Source organism: Alosa alosa, chromosome 12, assembly GCF_017589495.1.
Source record: "Alosa alosa isolate M-15738 ecotype Scorff River chromosome 12, AALO_Geno_1.1, whole genome shotgun sequence".
In the NCBI taxonomy this organism is placed as follows: Eukaryota; Metazoa; Chordata; class Actinopteri; order Clupeiformes; family Clupeidae; genus Alosa; species Alosa alosa.
In genome coordinates, this window is record NC_063200.1 from 11,673,084 (window position 1) to 11,691,799 (window position 18,716).

General features: G+C 45.8%; 1 protein-coding gene across 1 annotated transcript in view; it reads right to left on the reverse strand.

Annotated features, from left to right (window-relative positions):
* ugcg (UDP-glucose ceramide glucosyltransferase) overlaps positions 1–18,716 on the reverse strand; it is a 38,950-nt gene that overhangs the window by 1,187 nt on the left and 19,047 nt on the right. The window contains exons 3-9 of the mRNA XM_048259923.1: positions 17,191–17,293; positions 11,167–11,268; positions 10,681–10,793; positions 6,725–6,903; positions 5,314–5,400; positions 4,440–4,626; positions 1–3,739 (exon numbers count right to left, since the gene is read on the reverse strand). The exon at positions 1–3,739 is cut by the window's left edge and continues 1,187 nt beyond it. Coding sequence (XP_048115880.1) covers positions 3,569–3,739; positions 4,440–4,626; positions 5,314–5,400; positions 6,725–6,903; positions 10,681–10,793; positions 11,167–11,268; positions 17,191–17,293 — 942 coding nt within the window. The 3' untranslated portion in view covers positions 1–3,568. The remainder of the gene's footprint in view (positions 3,740–4,439; positions 4,627–5,313; positions 5,401–6,724; positions 6,904–10,680; positions 10,794–11,166; positions 11,269–17,190; positions 17,294–18,716) is intronic.

Here is an 18,716-nt window from a genome sequence, read left to right on the forward strand (position 1 = left end):
TGTGACACTTTGGGGACGGCTTGAAGACCACAGGCTAAACCCGGTACCAAATCCCTGTACCTCAGTCATACCAGCATGGTGGTAATATTCAGTAAGAACCACCAGTGTTCACACACATACACACACACACGCACACAAACTCAAAGAGACATATTGTATTTGCATACACTAGAGATACACTAAAAAGCATACACAGAAAAAAATAAGTCCAGTTCCCCACTGTTCATCACTGATCTGTACAATCTTTTTTACACATATTTTTCATTTCTTATAAAAAAAAAAGGCCATCAATAGAACACACTCACTCATAAGCATACACACCTGTACACAACTTGCACACGTGAACGTACAGCCACAGACACACAGGCGAGTCCATTGGGGAAAGTCCAAACGGAAAATTGTACAGTGTGTTACAGACTTCCCGTGAATGAGGTGGAATTCTTCTTTTTTTTTGTTTCATTTAGTTTTCTTAAAAAAAAAAAAAAAATTAACATTGCTTGGACTATTGTCTCACAGACAAGGTGTGGCTCTTTTGACTGGGATTTAAGGAATGCCCAACCTATGCACTCAAAAGTAATCTCCTTCCACACACACACACACACACACACACAATTTTAAGACTGCATCTAAGATGGCATCACTGAAGGAAATATTACTCTTAAAATTTTACTTAAAAAGATATTTATCTATATCTCATCACAACATTTGGCCGTCTCAGTTCTACAGTTTCCGCTTGATGGTTGGTTTGTCTTCATGGTTTTTCAATTTTGCAATTTACTAACCTATTTGGAATATTCTTAAAAAGCAATGTGTGTGTTTCCTGAAATGGTACGAGCACGACAGCACTTGAAATGTCTGGGAGAAGGTGAAAAAAAGCTTGGTAGGTAAAGTGGCACGCATCACATCTTGCATGCTTTCAAACTGATGGTAGTAGATCTAAAAACCCTGTAGAGGCTCATTATCACTGATTACAAAAACGAATCCCTCCCCCGCTCCGCGGAAAGTACGACTCTCCACTGAACATCTGCCTGATCGTAAAAAAAGACGGAGTTGATGAGGTTGATCAAACCAAAGAAATGCTGGCTTCTTTGTCAACCAGCAGGAGAGACTCAGGTCAGGCTTGAAGTCGACTCCGTCTCACCAACCCCCCTCAGAGTTCAGAGAAGCACCTCAGAGGATTCAGGGCTCTTCAAGCAGCTAGCTATTGGAAGAGAGGAGACCAAAAGACGCGCGTGTTGTTCCTTCACTGAGGTTCACAATGCACATACCTAGAACTCCACAAGGGTCTCATGTCGGCGAACACAGTGAACAGCTTTCCTTATCTCACTGGCAACACAAGACACGAGACTCGTGAGCACGCGCCCACACTCACGCAGTCTCAATGCATCCATATCACCCCTAAAATGTGTCATTTCAGCACTGAGCCCTTCAGAGATCTCTGGTTGGATGAGTAAATAAGTTCATCACACTGGTATTGGATGCAGTGCTGAGATTGAAGCCAGGGAAATCAGACACACTGAGCGTGAAAGAGGCAAACGGAGCTCGGAGACGAGTGTAGGTATGACGAGAGTGCAGGCGGGTTAGTTAGCCTCAAAAAAAAAAAGACTTTTTTTTTTTAATTCTCGAGTCTGGCACATAGCTTAAGGACTGTAGCTGCTAGTTTCAGTTGGCTCAAGGAAGAAAAAAATGAACAGTTAGGAGGAGTGGAGGCACGATGTGGCTCGGTCATACGCAGGAGCCCCGTGTGGCCTGATCGCACACAGGAGCACGCAGAGTTTCAACAGTTTGATGGAAGATGGATTAGGGTTTTTCTTCAGACTATTCAGCATTCTTCCACTCCGAATAGATACCAAGCATTATCACTGAAACACTGAAAACAGGTTTGCAAAGAGAACAAGGTTCCTGAAATGTCTCAATAGAATAGAATAGTACACACAATGTAAATTATAAAAAAAAAAAATGCTTAAAAAAAAAAAAAAAAAAATACACCAGTAGTTTTGGCATTTTGTCTTATTGTTTTAAATACTGTCTCAGCTCTGAAGGACTTAAAAAAAAAGATGGGATCTTTATGAGAGCTATAGATGTGCATTTCTCTAGAGGTGCCCTGACTAAGTTGTGAAAACCCATCAGGGATTTGAAATGAGACAGGCCAGGGAATGGCAGAAATGTGCGGACCAGGCTGCCCGAAGCCAATTTCTCTGGCGGAAGAAGAGAAAACGTGTTCAACAGTATTGTGTGTGTAGTTCATTCTCAGGCACAAGACAGCATGCAAACGTCACAGAGATTGGGCTGATACTAGACAGTCAGAGATTACGGGAAGGTAGCGTGACCTCAGCAGTTCCTGGAGAGAGAGGGACAGAATGAGACCGAGATGTAAATCAAGCACAGATAGACTATCGAAAGCATCAGGCAGGCTAAGGGCAGGCAACAGGTGAACACGAACGTCACCATCGTGGAAATGAAGGCCTGAGAGCATAAAGCGAAGCCTGTTGAAGCGCGCAATGTCCTGTCTGTGGCTCGCCCTCCATGTTGTCTACAACAGTTGATGTGGGAAAAGAGATACCAAATATTGCTACTGTAGGTCAGAAATAGTGAACCAGAGAGGGTGAAGATAGCTCATGCATTCAGCAGCATCAGGCTTACAGTACACACAAAGACGATGCCTTTGCTTCCTCGTGTAAGCTCTCTGCAGCGCGGAGATACACAACGGACACTGTTAACCGTCCCCTACTAACAGAGCTAGAGATCGTTGTTTTAGCTATAAAGTTATTTTGATCTTAGTATAAGTGAATATGGCGTTCTAGGGTGAGTAAGTGCTCAAGCGCCTGCTGGAGAATGGCCACTGGCCACTGGGCCAGACTGACGGCATCTGTAACTCATCCACCATCAACCCATCCGACCCCGATCATCCCCCCCGCCACACACACACACGCCCCCCACATCTCAATCTCTATCGCTTCACTTGTGTTTCCATGCACTCTCACTGTTGGCTCATTTACAAAGACGTGAGATTCTGTTGTAATCTCTACAACACCCACAAAGCCTGAAATAGGCCAAAATGAAAACAAAAACAAAAAATGGCCCAGAGAACACACACAAAAACTTTCATAACACTCACACACTCACACAAAAAGGCTCTCTTGGGCTTCATCACCTACTGTAACATTTAAAAACAACTACAAAAACAACACAAAAAATTGAAAACGAAACAAACAACCACACATTCGACACAATGAGTTCCTCATCCATCGTCAAAGCCCACCTCCTCTCTTCCTTCTCCGTAGTTGTCCCTGGACAGTTTGATTCTCTCTGGTCACCTCGTCCCTCCTTCTTGATCTTGATCGCTCCCCACTCACATGTTCTCTGTGGGCACCATGGTGTGTGCATGTGTGACTAGTCTCTGCCCCCCACGACCTCTGACCCCAAAGGCTACGGGGCGGCAGAGCCGGTTGGTGGTGACGTTGGTGACTGGTGTGGTGTGTGTAGGTGTTTGAGTGTGTGTATATATATATATATTTATAATTTATATGTGTGTGTGTGTGTGAAGGGTGTGTGTGTGTGGGGGGGGTTATACGTCCAGAATCTCCTCGGCTGTGCCCCCACAGCGGAGCCGGTACCGCCCGGTCCGCCAACTGATGGTGGGGTCCCACAGCGCCGACAGGAAAATCTGAATGGCCATGGACTCCCGGATGAACCAGGCCACCGCATAGTCCAGCTTCGAGAAGGATGGTGGCCCACCCTGACACAGGAGAGAGAGGGATGGAGAGATGGAGAGGGGAAAAGAGAGAGAGAGAGAGGGATGGAGAGGGAAGAGAGAGAGAGAGAGAGAGAGAGAGAGAGAGAGAGAGAGAGAGAGAGAGAGAGATTGGGGTTTTATTTATCATTGTGCATCTTCAGATACAATTCATGTTTATCATGTTGAAGCCAAAGCAAGCTGATGTTCTGCCCTGTTTACAATGATGTTCCCTATCTGTGCATTGACATTGACGTTTACATTTATTCAAAAGAGGAGACCCAAGGTCTAACTAGAACCAAGGAGCAGGACCGGAGCACACAACGCTTTAAGTGATTTTTATTAGCCTAGTGCAAACCGACTAATGTTTCGATGCCCATGCGTCTTCTTCAGAGTTTGACAGAGTTCAGTTTGACTCTGAAGAAGACGTATGGGAGTCGAAACATTAGTCGGTTTGCATTGTGTTGTGTGCGTTGTGTGCTCCGGTCCTGCTCCTTGGTTCTAGTTAGACCTTAGGTCTCCTCTTTTGACCTCTGCGTCCTGTTCCGTGAGCACCAACCAGGCTAAAGCACAAGTGACCCCCTTCTACTGTTTACATTTATTCGTCTAGCCGACGCTAGCATCTACGCCTCTATCCCTCCACATCTCTGCTCTGTCTCTGCTGTGGACTGCAGCTGACGGATGAGGTGACCGCTGTTGCAAGTACCTGGACTCCCCGTAGCTGGATGTAATCGGAGATGAACCAGGCCAGGCAGTGGCACATGAAGAACACCATGATGTCCCAGCGGAAGACGTGGTGTGCTGCCCAGCCAATGATGAGGCTGGCCACGAAGCACTCCGAGATGGGCTCGATGATGGTCGCGGGCAGCATGTTGATGCGAAGCTTCGCCCACCTGAGCGAGAGGTGAAGAGGGCAAAGGTCATGAGCATGCTTGATAGCTGAGGTTAAGAGGATGTATTTGTGAGTTGGTTTCACAGACATGCATCAGGTTGGATGCAAATAGTTTCCAGGAAAGTTACGTTGCACACAGGGCCAGATCAAAAACAATGCGGGTCAAAGATCTAGAGATGTATTCCTCTGTTATGACGTGTGTGTGTGTGTGTGTGTGTGTACAATGTCTACCTGATCATGTGTGTGTATGTGTGTGTGTGTGTACAATGTCTACCTGATCATGTGAGCACCTCTCATAATACATTAATGTTGGTCTGCCTCTATAGTTTAGCTGTCCTGTAACCCATGGTGTTTGTATGATAGATAGATGGATAGGTGGTTACTTTATTGATCCCTTAAGGGTTGTATGGCTGTATGGTTATATGTCTTATGTTCTAAATGTTTTAATGGAGCCAGTCCTATGGCATTATGTTTTATTGCTGTATAATTGCTATGTGATTTAATATGTTCTTTTTTTAGCCACCCTGTGCCTAGTATAACATCTTGCCAATGGACTACAGTTGAAAATTAGCCTGCTGGCCAACACTGGCACATTTACAGAAATCTTGATCAATGTGCACTGTCCTTTAAATAAATAAATGAAATGAAATGAAATGCGTGTGTGTGTGTGTGTGTGTACAATGTCTACCTGATCATGCGGGACTGAAATTGTGCAATGGAGTAGGAGCCCGAGTTCTGCATGGCTACCTGCGTTGCCATGGAGAATTTCCATCCTCTGCCAAAGAGAAGGGGGTTGGGGGAACAGGGGAAACATGTACGCATCATTTTACGCTCTGCTGGAGACCCACAACAGCTCTATTGAGCTGTCAGCAACACACACAGACACACACAGACACACGCACACAGACACACACACACCAAATGAAACCCCAATGGCACTGCTCAGCGCAATACAGCCAGAATAGAGGAACCTGCTTAACCAACAACTTAAAAAAAAACAATGGTCAGCATAGACTCTTCAGAAGTGAAGCCATCGGACGGAACTAAAACATGGCAGAGATTTAACCCATTATGGTCAACTTGCCCTGACTGCACAGACACACACACAGACACACGGAACTAAAACATGGCAGAGATTTAACCCATTATGGTCACCATGCCCTGACTGCACGGACACACACACACACACACACATGGAACTAACTTGACCACACAGACTCTGACCTTTTTTCCAAACCAATATGGCCGACCAAGGTAAGTAAGGCCATGCCATGCTACTCATGTTTGGACACAAGGTGGTGAAAAATGTTGGTGATGAAATGAACCTGCTTTGCTCGCACTGCATGCGGGAGGTGTCCTAACCGCAAGTGTAAGCAACAAAATAAGTTTGATTACAGTGTTTTCTACTGGAATGTTCTAACTGGACGCGACTTGACACAGTGCTGCTCAGCGTGATGCACCGCAACGTTTGAGCCCTATTTTTAGTTTCATTCGGTCGCTCGCTTCAACACGAAACATGACGCAATAGAACACTATATTTAACTGATTCAGTGTGTGCGGAGAGCACTCAATGCTAAGCAACAGTCGCTATCTCACTTCCCTCAGTTAGGACGACCTGTAACGTTAGCTCACTTCCCTCAGTTAGGACAACCTGTAACGTTAGCTCACTTCCCTCACCTCCCTCACTCAGTGGTGCGTGTTATTACTGTAAATCAACGTGTGGCATGCCATAGTGGTGCGTGAATGTTATTTCTGTAAATCACCGTGTGGCATGCCATAGTGGTGCGTGACCTTTGATTACAGCAGGGGCCAGCCACTTTGTCTAGCGATGTGTAGCGTTGCGTAGCACGATGAGTAGACAGATAAACGGGTGGTGTGGTGAGAGATCTGGCTGTGGCGTCCACTACTGAGGTGCGCTGCGTCTCTGCACGGTTTCTGGACGGAAGCAAAATGTCTGAGCCTGTGACGTGCTGTGGGATTAAGTCATTAAGCACTAGGTGGGCACCAACGAAATACCTATCCACACATAGGCTCTGCATCCACACACACACACACACACACACACACACACACACACACACACACACACACACACACACCTGTCGGCGATGGCTTTGGCCATGAAGTAGTCCTCTGCGATGTACTGGGCGAAGGCGATGAGTCCACCGGCCTGGTCCAGGATGTCCTTGCGCATGAGGCACGACATGCCCGTCACACACTTGATGCCCATCACGTTAGCGGAGATGTAGGAACGCGGGTGTGACGTCCCAAAGTATACCTGAGGGGAGCCAACACACACACACACACAAACAAACATTTATCACGATTAAAGGCTTGAAACAATGAAAGAAAAACAACAATGTGACCTAAACATGACCTAAATAATCGTTTCTCACACACACACACGCACTATTGCCTATAATTGCACACCCACGCACACACACACACACACACAAAGGATTAGATAGTAGCAAAACAAGTCCAGAGCAGGTTTTTTGAGGAAACAAACATTAACGATTAATTTAACGAAAAGCAAAAGGGCATCAGCAGCCGCCTCCTCTTCCTCCTCAGGAAGAAACGTAACCCCAACACCAACACAGCATTGGAGTTTAACACCAGCAAATCAGCTGTGTGTGTGTGTGTGTCTGTGTGAGAAGAAACGTAACCCCAACACCAACACAGCATTGGAGTTTAACACCAGCAAATCAGCTGTGTGTGTGTGTGTGTGTGTGTGTGTGTGTGTGTGTGTGTGTGTGTGTGTGTGTGTGTGTGAGAAGAAACGTAACCCCAACACCAACACAGCATTGGAGTTTAACACCAGCAAATCAGCTGTGTGTGTGTGTGTGTGTGTGTGTGTGTGTGTGTGTGTGTGTGTGTGTGTCTGTGTGTGAGAATAAACGTAACCCCAACACCAACACAGCATTGTGTGTGTGTGTGTGTGTGAGTAAACTTAACGTAGAGTTTAACGAGCAAATCAGCTGCAAGATCATAACAGATGATCTGCCCCACCCACCACAGGTCAACGATAGGAAACACTGACTTCCATTTCAAGGTCATAAAACAGTGTGTGTGTGTGTGTGTGTGCGCGTGAGGTTGTGTGTGTCACCACCATCAAGCTATCTTGTAAAGTGCTAGGCAACACATCACTGCTGATGACGCAAGTAAGTAGGTAAGCAAGGACGCGTTTTGAAGAGGAACAGGCACTGCTCCAATTTCTACTCTGAGTGAACTTCTGTGTGTGTGTGTGAGTAAATGTTCTGCTCCAATTTCTACTCTGAGTGAACTCCTATGTGTGTGTGTGTGAGTGAGAGTGTGAGTGTGTGTGTGTGAGTAAATGTTCTGCTCCAATGTCTTCTCTGAGTGAACTCCTACAGTATGTGTATGTGTGTGTGTGTGTGTGTGTGTGTGTGTGTGTGTGTAAATCTTCTACTCCAATGTCTACTCTGAGTGAACTCCTATGTGTGTATGTGTGTGTGTGTGTGTGTGTGTGTGTGTGTAAATGTTCTACTCCAATGTCTTCTCTGAGTGAACTCCTATGTGTGTGTGTGTGTGTGTGTGTGTGAGAGTAAATGTTCTGCTCCAATGTCTTCTCTGAGTGAACTCCTACAGTATGTGTGTGTGTGTGTGTGTGTAAATCTTCTGCTCCAATGTCTACTCTGAGTGAACTCCTATGTGTGTGTGTGTGTGTGTGTGTATATAAGTATAAGTATATATACTCTTACTCTAGGGGTTAGGTGCCTTGCTCAAGGGCACTTCAGCCGTGGCCCACTGGTTGGGGCTCGAACCGGCAACCCTCCAGTTACAAGTCCAGAGTGCTAACCAGTGGGCCACAGCTCCCCTGTGTGTGTGTGTGTGTGTGTGTGTGTGTGTGTGTGTGTGTGTGTGTGTGTGTGTGTGTGTGTGTGTGTGTGTGTGTGTGTGTGTGTGTGTGTGTGTGTGTGTGTGTGTGTGTAAATGTTCTGCTCTAATGTCAACTCTGAGTGAACTGAGTGAACTTTGGGGGTTGTAAACAAGGGAGGTTGATGGTGGGAACGCAGGTTAAAAGGTGAGGCTACAATGAGGGGCAATGCACTCTGGGTCAGAGCAGGGGTCAGGGGAAAGTGTGTGTGCATGTGTGTCAATAAACTGGCAAAACCAGTATTGTGCAAACATTGCATCAACAACACACCACAGTGACGGTGACATCCATGCAGCAAGAAACTGAAAAAGGAGCCCAACACACACAGACACACAGACACAGACACACACACACAGACACAGACACACACAGACACACAGACACAGACACACAAACACACACACACACAGGTGTTATTTTTCTCTTCCCTGGCCTGAAATGTTTCCAGTGGCAACAGAACCAGTGTCCTGCAGCCGGCATCATGGGAGTAGTGGAGTCTGCTTCCACACCCATATATATCTGTGTGTGCTGGGCCATGCGGTCAGCCTGCAGGTCAAGTCAGCATCTTATCTTCTCTCACAGACACACACACCTCTCACACATTCAGGAGGGAGGGAGGGAGGCCTGGTTCACACTGCCTGCATTGTGTGTGTGTGTGTGTGTGTGTGTGTGTGTGTGTGTGTGTGTGGTGATGTACCTGCTTGTCACTTCAGCGCCCATGTTAAAGGAACAGGCCAACTTTTTGGGAAATAAGCTTATTTGATATCTACCCCAGGGTCACATAAGAGGACACACACCCTTGTCTTTTCTGAGCGTGCAATGACCAGTACATCTACATGTAGCCAACAGACCTCCATCAGGCTGGTTCCTGAGCATGAAAAAACGGCTCCAGTATGCATACCACACATTGCTTCCTGTAAGAGTGAATGAGTGACACGCTTCCAATAAGACCAGATGCTGTTTCTGATCTCTCTAACCCCCACCCCCCCTGCCCCACACACACATCCAGACACCCACGCACTTGTGCAGTGACACATATTCCAAAGGCCAAAGTGTCTGCTGCATGTACATGTAAATGGCCTTCTCATTTCTCTGATTACAATCGGCTTGTTGCTCTGACAGTGTGTAGTGTGTTGCTCAGTCCGAGCCAAGAGAGGACTTTACAGCGTTATTGTGGCCATGTTTATCTATCCTGTGTCCACTATGTCAAGATCCACCATTCAGCCTCCTTGGGTACATGAGGGAGCGGTGGTGTGTGTGTGTGTGTGTGTGTGTTCCTTCTCCTCCCATCCTCACTTATCTCTGTTTCTCCTTTAAGTCAGCAGCATTGAGGCCAGGCCCAAGACAACACAGCTCACAGCAGCCAGTGGTGCGTTAAAAGGCACCTATTCTTGCACCTCAGTTTCGGTCTGAATCATCAACTACCCGACCACCAGACTACGTATGTACTATATCCGCAGAACTCTCTATAGAGGGCTTGAAATCCTGGGCCATGCAGCAACAGACTACGTTTTGTGCTATAACTGCATTCAATTAACTGTACTGCAAGGTAGACTTCACATAAAGTACCTCACTGAATACTAAATGTACACTAACAGAGGAAATACACCAGGGGACATTATTGGATGAGTCCCTAACCACCACAGAACCCCCAAACAACGCCCATCAATAAGCTCTGAGGAAAATGATAGATAGATAGATAGATACTTTATTGATCCCCAAGGGGAAATTCAGGAATGTGTAAGGGTCCTGCAACAAAGAAGCAGAAAACCCTTTATAAGTGGAGCAACGATATGCTGATACTACAGATTTTAAAGTCTGTAGGCTTCCCAGCTCTTTTAGAAAAAGAAAAGTCTTTGTCTCTTAATATGTGCTAAACAAGCAGTGACGGCCTCATTCCTAACATGACAGAGTACCACAAACAGTAACACATTCTGTGGCCTCAGAATCAATAACCTCATTAAAAACCAATTATTGGCACGGAGTTATTAAAATGACAAAATAAGAGGTTTGTGAATAGCACGGCGGCATAGCGTGGCTGTTATTAGTGCATCTTGAAGAGGGAGAAAAGAAAAGGAGTGTGGAAAAGTAAACAAACACAAGCAGGTACACAATGACACATGGACGTGGTTACCGTGGTTACTGGGCAGCACTCACCTGCTCCAGCGTGGCGGCGAAGCCTTGTCTGTCGGCGACGTACGGGAGGCCGTGGACCAGACCCACCTTCTCAGTCATCTGCATGGCCATGTCTGTGAGTGTGTCCGGCCGCACTAGAGAGAGAGCGGGAGAGGAGAGGTTATCACCACACACACACACACACACACACACACACACACACACACAACACACACAACCATCTACACACGCATGCACGGTGTCTGAAATACAGAAATATGAGCGCATCCATTTTTTCTGTACATGAGAGAGTGGTGGGGTGGGTGCAGAAAGAGATCCAGTGACAAGGTCATGTCTGTCTGACCGTGCAGAATTGAGTCTGACTTTACAGTAGAGGAGAGAGGCTATCAGTGGATGGACAGAGCTAAGCAGAAAAACAACACACTGACAACAGAAAGAGAGAAAGAAAGAAAGAAAGAAAGAAAGAAAGAAAGCCAGTCACTAGCCAGGGTGTCTTGAGAGCCATACCACGAATTCCACTGTCGCAGATCCAGACCAAGTCATACTTGGCCCCCTCGTACCCAGGCATGAGGTTGTTAATCTTTGGGTTGATGCCAACTTTCTTCCCTCCTGCAAATAGATGAGAGAGAGAGAAAGAAAGAAGAGAGAGAGAGGGAGAGAGAGTGTGTTTAGGGCAGTTTTATTCACATGATGGTCGGCATTGATCTGCTGACGGCAATAGCAATCCAACCCATCCTCCCTCCCCAACATTGCCAAGGCCTGAGTGCGTGTGTCTGGCAAACACACACACACACACACACACGCGCACACACACACACACACACGAGTGTGGCTTTCATCCAGCCTATGAAAGGCTCATTGATCGACTAACAAAAGCGCCCCATTTATGCTGGTCGTCGCCATCAATGTTGCTGCAGAAGACATGCAGCCCACAGATCAGGGCCTCTCCCCCCCAGCAGAGCACTGGACTCTGTGTGTGTGTGCGTGTGTGTGTGTGTGTGTGTGTGTGTGTGTGTGTGTAAGTGTATATGTGTGTTTATCTGTCTGTTTGTGTGTGTTTGTGTGTGTGTGTGTGGTGTGTGTGGGTGTTGTGTGTGGTGTGTGTGTGTGTGTGTGTATCTGTGTGTGTGTGTGTGTGTGGTGTGTGGTGTGTGTATCTGTCTGTGTGTGTGTATCTGTGTGTGTGTGTATTTGTGTGTGTGTGTGTGTGTGTGTGTGTGTGTGTGTGTGTGTGTGTGTGTGTGTGTGTGTGTGCAGTGGCGGCAGCTTCCAGCGAGAGCTTGAAGGTCGATGTCCTGAGGGGACCACCCTCACTATTTGTGCATGTGGTTCTGTATGTGTTCAAAAGTGGAGGAGAGGGAGTGGAGGGTGTGTGTGTGTGTGTGTGTGTGTGTGTGTGTGTGTGTGTGTGTGTGTGTGTGTGTGTGCAGTGGCGGCAGCTTCCAGCGAGAGCTTGAAGGTCGATGTCCTGAGGGGACCACCCTCACTATTTGTGCATGTGGTTCTGTATGTGTTAAAAAGTGGAGGAGAGGGAGTGGAGGGTGTGTGTGTGTGTGTGTGTGTGTGTGTGTGTGTGTGTGTGTGTGTGTGTGTGTGTGTGTGTGTGTGTGTGTGTGTGTGTGAGAGAGAGAGAGAGAGAGAGAGAGTGAGATATATGTATGGTGAATAGTTCCTGTCTTTGTCAAACCCTTATGCTTAATTGAGGGTGAAGTGTTTGTTTTAGAAATGCTTGACAATAAAATTCACTGAACTGAACACAATTGAGGAAGCTTGAGTGAGAAGGGAGGGTAAGGTAAATGAGTGTGTGTGAGTGTGTCTGCCTGGATTTGAGTGCATATGTGTGTGTGTGTGTGTGAGTGTCTGCCTGGGTTTGAGTGTGTATGTGTGGGTGTGTGTGCGTGCGTGCATGGCTGTGTGTGTGTGTGGTGTGTGTGTATGTATCTGTGAGAATAGGGGATAGTATGTTGTACAGACAAATACATATGTGTTCAAGACTGTATGGCAAAGGCATACACATATGCACACACCTAGACAGACAGACACAGACAGACAGACAGACAGACAGACAGACAGACAGACAGACAGACAGACAGACAGACAGACAGACAGTGGCTAGTACCGTATTTTCCGGACTATAAGTCGCTCCTGAGTATAAGTCGCATCAGTCAAAAAATGCGTCATAAACAGGAAAAAAACATATAAGTCGCACCGGACTATTTAGAAATGTATTTCACAAAATCCAAAACCAAAAACAGAGACTATGTAACTGGGTTATTGAGGCCAAAAAGATTAATGTTAATGAAAACTAAGGAGTGAAGGCAGCCAAGAGGAGGGCAGGAAGGTAATTGCAAAGCAAAAGATTCACTGAAAGAAAATGCCATGTGGTACACTAATATGTATCTAAAATGTGGAGAATACAATGCAATCAAGCATTTTGGGCGATGTGGAGTCACAAGCTGGCAGCAGATTAAATGCTCATGAGAAAAAAAGATGCAGTTTTAAAAGGATGTGACTGAAGCAAGCCAGAGAAAGGCCTATAGGCCCAACGGTAATTGTAAAGCAATTTACAAAAGATTCACTGAACAAAAATGCTGATATGGTACATGAAAATTTAGCTACAAATGTGGAGAATGCAATGCAATCAAGCATTTTGGGAGATGTGGAGTCACAAGCTGGCAGCAGATTAAATGCTCAAGATAGAGAAAAAGACAGTTTTAAAAGGACGTGACCGAAGCTGAGGCTAGCCAGGCGATAGGCCTATGCCCGACAGTAATTGTAAAGCAATTTACAAAAGATTCACTGCACAAAAATGTTGATGTGGTACATGAAAAATTAGCTAAAAATGTGGAGAATGCAATCAAGCATTTTGGACGATGTGGAGAGAACGAAGCTGCAGCAAGCAGGTGATATTTATACATTTATTTCACAAAATCCAAGACCAAGAACAGACAGACTATGTAACTGGACACATTGAGGCCAAAAATATTTGCAGGGAATGTTAATGAAGACAAAGGAGTGAATAGTGGCAACTTCAAGAGGCAAGCCTGCTGACAAGGGCCTGACGCTAATTGTAAAGCAATTTACAAAAGATTCACTGAACACAAATGCTGATGTGGTAATAAAATTTAGCTAAAAATGTGGAGAATGCAATGCAATCAAGCATTTTCGACAATATATTGCCACAAGCTGGCAGCAGAACAAATGCTCGGCTGGCCACCTCCGAGAGAGCAAAAGAAAAGTATTGATCATAATAATAAAAGTTCCGCAACTGTAGCCATCATAATGCGAGAAATTCCCACACATTTTACTGCGCTGTCTAATAATGGAGCAGCCTGAAAGCAGGACTATTGACTGGACGGACCAACTCTGACTTCAATAATCCCATGCAGAGACATACACACACGCGCGCAGGACCACTTTGGGGGTGCCTCTCTCTTGTCTCTCTCTCTCTCTGTCAAATTATAGCCTAGGTGCTTCTACATCAACCGCTATCGACAGAAAAGGAAAACAAACGTTTAGCGATCAGGGACAGTCAGGAATTTTGCAAACACAGAAGCATGACACCCTATAACGCGAGAGAACATGGATGTGTTCTCCATTTGAGGAATGTTATAATCGATTGCGGACGTGAACAGACAGCTACAGTACAGACACGGAGCGCACATTAGGCCTACTTTCACTTTCTGTGCGTATTCATTACGTGTAAGATAATTAGTAGCTAAACAGTGATCAAATATTACATGGCAGTGAGTTTTTTTAAATGTTTTCATGCATGTCTAGATAACAGTTGAGGAATGTTTAGGAGACAGACTATCATAAATCCTCAAATTATGCCTGGGGTCTTTTATTTAGGTTGCGCAAAGCACAGCACCTTTATTTGGGCCAGGGCTTGTATTCGAGTCAGCTGTAGGCCTTTATTTCATGCGTTTTATTGTGAGACATAGGCCTACTTTTCGTTTGGAGCGGCATACCGGTAGGCTATCAAAAGCAGAAGATGTTCGATTCGAGATTTAATTTACGTTTGGACTGTTTTATTATATTGCTAAATATCAGGACTGATGACTACTGAAATCGGTGGGGTATTTAATGGTTCATTATTAAGTTTCATGTATGAGAGTGGCGATTTCCATCCGCTTATTGCGAGATAAGGCATCCGCTTTCATTCATTCATGGACGTGTACAGACTCGGCTACACCGAAATATTTCGGCAATTTGTTTTTATTCTTCATTTTATATCAAGTTCAGCTAGCTTGCTTTCTATGCGCTGTCAGTGTAAACAAACTAGTGCTTGTCCTCCGAGTTCGTTCTTGACTACGGTTGTTAGGGACCTGAAACCGGTCTATACTGCAACAAACGCTCACCGAGCACAGCGTTATAGTTGTGCTGCCAGCGCGGGCCGACTGTTAGGGCTGATTCAGACTGGGTACGTGGCGTGAACGTGGCGTGTCAGTTGCGTGTCTGCTTCGTGGCGGATGCGTGGCTTTTTCTATGTCTTTGGACACCAGATATGTGTCTGAAGCTGTGCTGCAGCGGCCTCTCTTCCTATTAAAACATCTTTCTGTTTTGAATGGAAACGCTTGTGGCGTGAAAAACAGGCGTCTGTCCTATTTCTAGCAGGCACGCGTTTTTGGCGCGGCTCGAGCCGCGCCTGAGACGTGTGTGTCACTCAGGCCCCCCAAAACATGTCCGTGGTATATAGCATCTGGCACGCACAGGAGTACGACATCGTCAAACTATAAATTCCGTAATTTCCCCATTCATTCTCTATGGCGAGTCTTAACAGTACACACGTAATACTCTTTTTGTCCACTGGTGGTTGTTTTGGCGCTGTTTGGCGTTTTCCATCGAAAGCGGAATGAAATGTAGGCCTACCTGCAAACAATGTAAGAGGCCTATGCTGACTGCATCAGTGCTCAAAGTATTCTAAAAGTTTATCAATTATTTGTTAATAACTAACTAACTTCTATTCAAGTCATATTTCTGGGACTTTCTGGGATAATTATTTCTATTTTTTATTCACACGTTCAAATGTTCATACAGAGTTCAAAGTTCTCATCAGGTGAGTGAAAGTTAGAATGGTGGTCATTTCAGATGTGTTTGCCAGCACTTCATAAAACTCCCATAGTTTGATAACTTTAAATTATTTGTAGGATATTGCTTGTTCACAACCTGAGCTATGTATTTTATTAGTATTATTTCATTTGAGCTACATTTTACATTGATATGGCATGGTGGCAACATAAACACAGCTAGCAATGGTATTACATTTCAGTGATGATTAAATGTAATGGAATATTCAACTAAGGTAGACTGCTGTTGTTCACAGCACTAAGCTATTTATGGTTGATATACTCCGAGTCTCTGGCCCTCTCTTAGAGCCAGGCATAGTGAGCTGGCCCTCGGAAGAAAAAGTTTGGGGACCACTGGTGTAAACTTTAACCCGCTAACATGGGAGCTGAAATAAAAACAGACACGCCACGCAGCTGACACGCTCACGCCACGCAGCTGACACGCTCACGCCACGCAGCTGACACGCTCACGCCACACACCCAGTCTGAAACAGCCCTAACTTCATTAACTTCATTAGCTAATTCAACGTGGCTAAAGATTTAGCAGTTCAGGGCTCGCAGGTCGCTCCGAACGCGACATCTCCGCTCAGCTCTGTCTGCACGCAACGGATCTGATGTCTTCTCCTGGTCTCCTCAAGACGGAGGCTGGCGTCTCCCTGGCGAGCATCACTACGGCAACAGATGCACCATCCCCCCCCCGCATGCGTGTCGCACTTAAAACAGTCCCACGGGGAAGCGCGGAGCGGAGGCAGCAGATGTTCCTAATGAGCTCAAATCAATATTTGCTCTCAGAGGGGCGGCACACTCGCTCTCCCTCCCGCTGCTGGGAGACTCTATTTGTCCATGGCACGGCCTCCCAAGGGTCACCTCTCAGAAACACTGATACACTCCACTGTCAGAACCCGCCCCCCTCCCTCCCCAATGGTCACAATCTGTTACAAACACGAGTCAAAGCAAAGGGGGCATCTCCTGGGTGTCTACAAGCACAGTCACCAGAGTCCCTGCCCTAACCACCACCACACTCGCATAATACACACATTCCACTGTAGAGGGTTTCAAAGGGAAATCACATACTTTAACATATCGCCATTTTCTGCACACTATTTGCCCCCATATATATCATGAAGCATTTAAGTGAACATTTCATAACAGAACATGGACAGTTACAGAGGTAGCATTGTATGTTGTTACTGGGGCTCAAGCAATGTGCATTTTGTTTTCTGATTTCTATGTATGAGCGTTTTATTTTTTTTTTTCAATCATTTGAAAGATGGCCTAGAAATGTCAAGAAACAACCCTTTCGGCATAGTAGAAACAACCATTTTGACATAATAGAAATGTAAAGAAACGACCCTTTTGGCATAATAGAAATATGAATAAACAACCATTTTGACATAATAGAAATGTAAAGAAACGATGCTCATGCAAGAGTGTGTTTTGATGAGATTCAGCAGGTACTGACCTATGAATAACCTGGCGTCCACATTGGGGTATTTGCCCAGGAGTTTCTTGCACACGTCTATGGCAGGGTCATCGTGATCCTGGACACAGAGCAGGATCTCATACTGTGGAAACAGACAGAGAGAGAAAGAGAGATTAAGATTTTATAAATGTATTCTTTATTACAAATGCAAAGAAACAACAACAACAACAACAACAACACAATGAATTTGTGCAAATAACATGAGATGAGAAAAGACATCACACACACATACACAAAAACATCCTACAGAATATGTTCAAAATACAATTCTCTATCACAGAGTTTATCTCCAACAGCGATAGAGAGGGAAAGAGGGAGGTAGTGGAAGAAACAGAGAAGGGGAGAGGGAGAGAGAGAGAAAGAGAGAGAGAGAGAGAGAAAAACATTGATTAAAAGCATCCCTGAATAAAGCACTCAAATGGCTTTCCGAGAGGGCAGTGTCTGGTGGAAGGAAATTCATTTTGCCTGGACAAAGCCCCATTGATGTGTGGCAGACCCATCCAAGCCAGTGTGGCGCAGTCAGGGCGTCTTTCACAGATGGCTCTGAGACACTACAGCCAAGAAACTCGCAAGTCTCATCTGGGCTACTTGTACCCGTGAATGCCGCTGCTTGTGTGAACCTCCAATGAGGCCTTTTATACAGCACTAGTGTGTGTGTGTGTGTGTGTGTGTGTGTGTCCATCAACACCACCGCCCCCCACTCATTGGCTCTGATGCCTCAAAGACCAAAGACAATATGGCACTAAAAGCAAACAAAGCCGCCTCTCTTTTCAGCCAATGGGTTAGGCTGGTGTCTGTTCATTCACTCAAAAACCTCACCCTGTCTCTCTCTTCCTCTCTCTCTCTCTCTCTCTCTCTCTCATACAATCCAGCCTTATTCTTTTATGATTGCCTGATTGCGAGACGTTTCCTCTTTCAGGCCATCAACATCTGGTCCATACAATCCAGCTGCGTGCTCTTGCCCTGACTCTACTGTTGGAGCCGAGGCCAAACGAGGCCCACGCCGAATTCCTCCTCCTGCGGCAGCGGCCGGCCAAGATGCCGATCGTGTTGGTTTAGGGTGCAGTGGACGGAGGTATTGGTTTAGGCTGCAGTGGACAAAGGTATTGGTTTAGGCTGCAGTGGGCTGCAGTGGACAGAGGTATTGGTTTGTATGCATGTGTTTGCGCTGTGGAGGACAGGAACGTGCAAAACAAGCTTCAGCTGGGTTTTCCGCGTCTCAACAACACTTCTGGTGCCGTGCACACTCAGACAGAGAGAGCGTGAGAGTAAGTGTGTGTGAGTGTGTGTAAGTGTGAGTGTGAGTGTGAGTGTGAGTGTGTGTGTGTGTGTGTGTGTGTGTGTGTGAGTGTGTGTAAGTGTGTGTGTGTGTGTGTGTGTGTGTGTGTGTGTGTGTGTGTGGGAAAAGGGGGGTTCCAGACTGTGGTCTCTGCAAAGCAACTTGAAACAAAACCATTTCCATTGTTATTGGTGCTACATGACTGTAAACTGGAGTGAGAGGAAGT